The 2913-nt window shown below is 53.4% G+C and overlaps 1 protein-coding gene across 2 annotated transcripts; it reads right to left on the minus strand.

Moving 5' to 3' along the window:
* Nucleotides 1-213: 213 nt before the first annotated feature.
* Nucleotides 214-2880, minus strand: LOC127749821 (probable basic-leucine zipper transcription factor Q). 2 transcript variants are annotated; one of them, XR_008011371.1, is made up of 4 exons: nt 2695-2880; nt 2073-2238; nt 456-1079; nt 214-346 (listed from the first exon to the last, which is right to left on the minus strand). XR_008011371.1 is itself a non-coding variant. In XM_052269590.1 (3 exons), the coding sequence occupies exons 1-3, from the start codon at nt 2795-2797 to the stop codon at nt 557-559; spliced, it is 792 nt and encodes a 263-aa protein (XP_052125550.1). In that variant the 5' UTR covers nt 2798-2880; the 3' UTR covers nt 367-556. The 2 variants fall into 2 exon arrangements, 1 of the variants encoding a protein (XP_052125550.1); XM_052269590.1 differs by lacking the exon at nt 214-346 and having other exon boundaries at nt 367-1079.
* Nucleotides 2881-2913: the final 33 nt, after the last annotated feature.

A 2913-nucleotide genomic window follows, 5' to 3' on the forward strand; every position in this document is an offset into this window, starting at 1 on the left:
CCCATGGCAGGGGGCTACGACGTGACTTCAGTTATTACGGTTCTCGATCTTTCGATTTATGCCCCACTGCTTTCTTTTCCCTTTCCAGTAAAAGTCTACAACGCAGAAAAAAGGTCCTGCTACTGTAGCACAAGGCTTTCCCCTGCTGGATCTTTCCAGTGCATTCTGACGTTTTGTATAGGGTGAAGCTCCAAAAAACGAAATTTTCATCTATTACACAATTTAGGAAAAATTCTTGTTGGAACGAAATCCTCTAACAGACGCGTATGGTTCTTCTAATCACGTAACCCGAGTTGCGCTGAGACCGGAAGTAGAAAGAGTAACAAGATGTAGAGGCGTGGACAAACTGGAAAGAAAACATGGTGGTATGAGAAACTGTCATGAGAAACTCATGTTTTGGAACGAACTGGAACGTGTTTGACTTGGCCAATCAACCGGAACTCATCCGGAACAACCTCAAACAGCAGATTGGGAGAGTTTGTCCTCTGCGTTCCAAATAGACTGGAGTGCCCTGTTAGCCCAGCCCACCCCGCCGCACCAAATAACAAGTCAGCCGTTAACGCAGTTGCTGCACGTTGTCGTATTGTTGAACTTGTTGCCACTGTTGTTGTTGTTGTTGTTGTTGTTGTTGTTGTTGTTGTTGTTGCAATTGCTGTAAGTGTGGTTGCGTGTCCTGCAGCTCGGCCTGCTCTGTCTGCTGGCTGAGCTGCTGGGTCAGCTGTTGGTGCTGCTGCGCCTGCTGCTGCAGCTGCTCCTGGACGCGCTGCCGCAGCTGGAGCTGCAGCTGCAGGTACAACTGTTGCTGTTGCTGCTGCTGCTGTTGGTGCTGGTGCTGCTGCTGTTGTATCTGGTGGAGCTGCTGCTGCTGGACCACCACCAGTGGGGGTTGTTGAGTGGGTGCCGGTGGTGGTGGCGGCGGTGGCGGTTGGAAGAACTGTTGTTGTGGCTGTTGCTGCGTCTGTTGCAGTAGCAGCATCTGCTGCTGCTGCTGTTGTTGTTGTAGTTGTTGTTGAAGGACGGGTTGTGATCCTCCTCCGGAGTCGTACAGGGTGCCATAGAGTGACTCGTACCCCTCCGCGCTGTGAACAGACACGAAACATTCGTTACGACCGCTATGATACACTCCACTCGTCGGTATCGTAAGAGATGATCAATAGAAACTGAAATTGTTCTTTTGCTTGCAAAGCATTAATATGACGTTTTGAGGACATTTCCATCTTTCACAAACAAATAGTTGGCGCACATCCTTTCACGTGAGGCGGATTAAAGATAAGGGCAAACCACTATGACTGACTCGCCACCGAGCTCACGACCGGAACCAAGATGTCTTGTGCTACTTACTTCCGTTCTGGGCCTCGGTGTGCAGAATGGGAGGGGAAATCATTCCGGAGTAGAGTGTACGAGTTGGTTCGTTAGTACACGTTAGGACACCTTAGTTTTTGCGTACTTTTTCATAATTTACACAAAATTATGCAGTTATATTATGCTATTTATTCCTACCACACTCTAAACGCCGTGGCCGCCTTGATCGCCAAAATGTTGGGACTCTTTTTAGATTGCAAAGTTTTTGCTGACTTTTAGAGTCTGCCTCTTTGCTTTCCAAAATTCGACCTTTGAAGCGGCCAAAAGGTGGCCTTAATTCTCTTAAAAACCTATTAAATTTTGGCAAATAGTGGCCATAAGACGTCCAAAATTTGGGCAATCATAAAGGAGTGCCAATATTTTGGCAAGCTATAGGTCACCACAGCGTTTAGAGTGCATTAATAACTACGCGTTGTTACACTGTTAGTACAAGTTACTGCGCCATCGGTACCGAGTGAAAAGGCTAATACTCCCCAGTGTTGCGGGTTTGCATACCGAGGGGGCTATGGCGCCTTACGGGCAGATCTGGTAGGCAAACCCGCAACACTGTGGTGTGTTGCCTTCACAGACGGTGCAGATATGTAATAGTTGAAATGATTTTCCCCTCGCGGAATGCCTCGTGCCGTACGTACGCACCCCCGGTCGTGCTGCGGGCGGGCGGCCTCGCCGGCGGCCTCGCGGGCGGCGGCCGGGCGCTCCCCTGCACTCACAGGGGGTTGTACTCCTTCCAGCCGCCGCTGGGCGCCCGGGGCTTGGTGAAGCACTGGCACGAGAAGCCGATGCACACGCCGTTGCAGCCGAATGCGCCGCAGTCCTTGGTCTTCTTCCGGCAGTCGAGCTCGCAGCTGATCGAGTCGCACACCGAGATGGCGGATTCTGCACAATCGAGCGCGGAAAAGACAAGGTGTCACGCGAATGAACGTTGTTTTTGTTTAGGCCCCGTGTTTGGTATCTTTGAGGTCAAACTAAACTTATTGACAATTTCTCATCAAATTGGCTCTGCTCCTGCTCTCATTCCCAACTTCCGTTTCCGACTCCTGCTCCAACGATTGAACCCATTTGAAGTACCCTACCACCATCCACACAGCACACATTTAGGGTAGGCCCAATGTAAGTTTTGTTTCATGAAAGCACTGATCACGTTGCTGTCGTTCTTGTTCTCGGCCGACGCGTAGCATTTTCCTGGCTGACGCGATGCTTTCCTCGCTCGTGCTGACAACGGGAGACCCGGGAGACCACGGACCAAGCATGCCGACGACGCTGTCCAGAAGGAGGTGACGTTCTCGCTGTGGTGGACCTCGGCGGCTTGGTCCGCGCCCTCGCCGTGCTCACCTGTCCTGCCCTGGTCGTGCTCCTCCTGGGCGCGCGCGGTCGCCAGCACCGCGACGAGCACCGCGACGAGCGCCAGCGCGACGGGCGGGACGCAGCGCACCATGCTGCGCCTCGGTGGGGGCCTGCTCGGAGGGGGCCAGCGCCGCGGGCGCGCCGCCCCTCGGAGAGTGGCCGCCCCCCCGCCACGGGACGGGGCGGGGCGGGGTGGGGTGGGGCGGG

The sequence above is a fragment of the Frankliniella occidentalis genome, unplaced genomic scaffold (genome assembly GCF_000697945.3).
Source record: "Frankliniella occidentalis isolate FOCC.00 unplaced genomic scaffold, Focc_3.1 Scaffold96, whole genome shotgun sequence".
Classification (NCBI taxonomy): Eukaryota; Metazoa; Arthropoda; class Insecta; order Thysanoptera; family Thripidae; genus Frankliniella; species Frankliniella occidentalis.

Excerpts from the sequence above, each read along its gene's own strand:
- LOC127749821 (XM_052269590.1), bottom strand. The coding sequence starts at position 2,797 with ATGGTGCGCTGCGTCCCGCCCGTCGCGCTGGCGCTCGTCGCGGTGCTC. Across the intron at positions 2,239-2,694 it reads GCACGACCAGGGCAGGACAG|AATCCGCCATCTCGGTGTGC; the intron begins GTGAGCACGGCG and ends TCGATTGTGCAG. Across the intron at positions 1,080-2,072 it reads TGGAAGGAGTACAACCCCCT|CGCGGAGGGGTACGAGTCAC; the intron begins GTGAGTGCAGGG and ends GTCTGTTCACAG.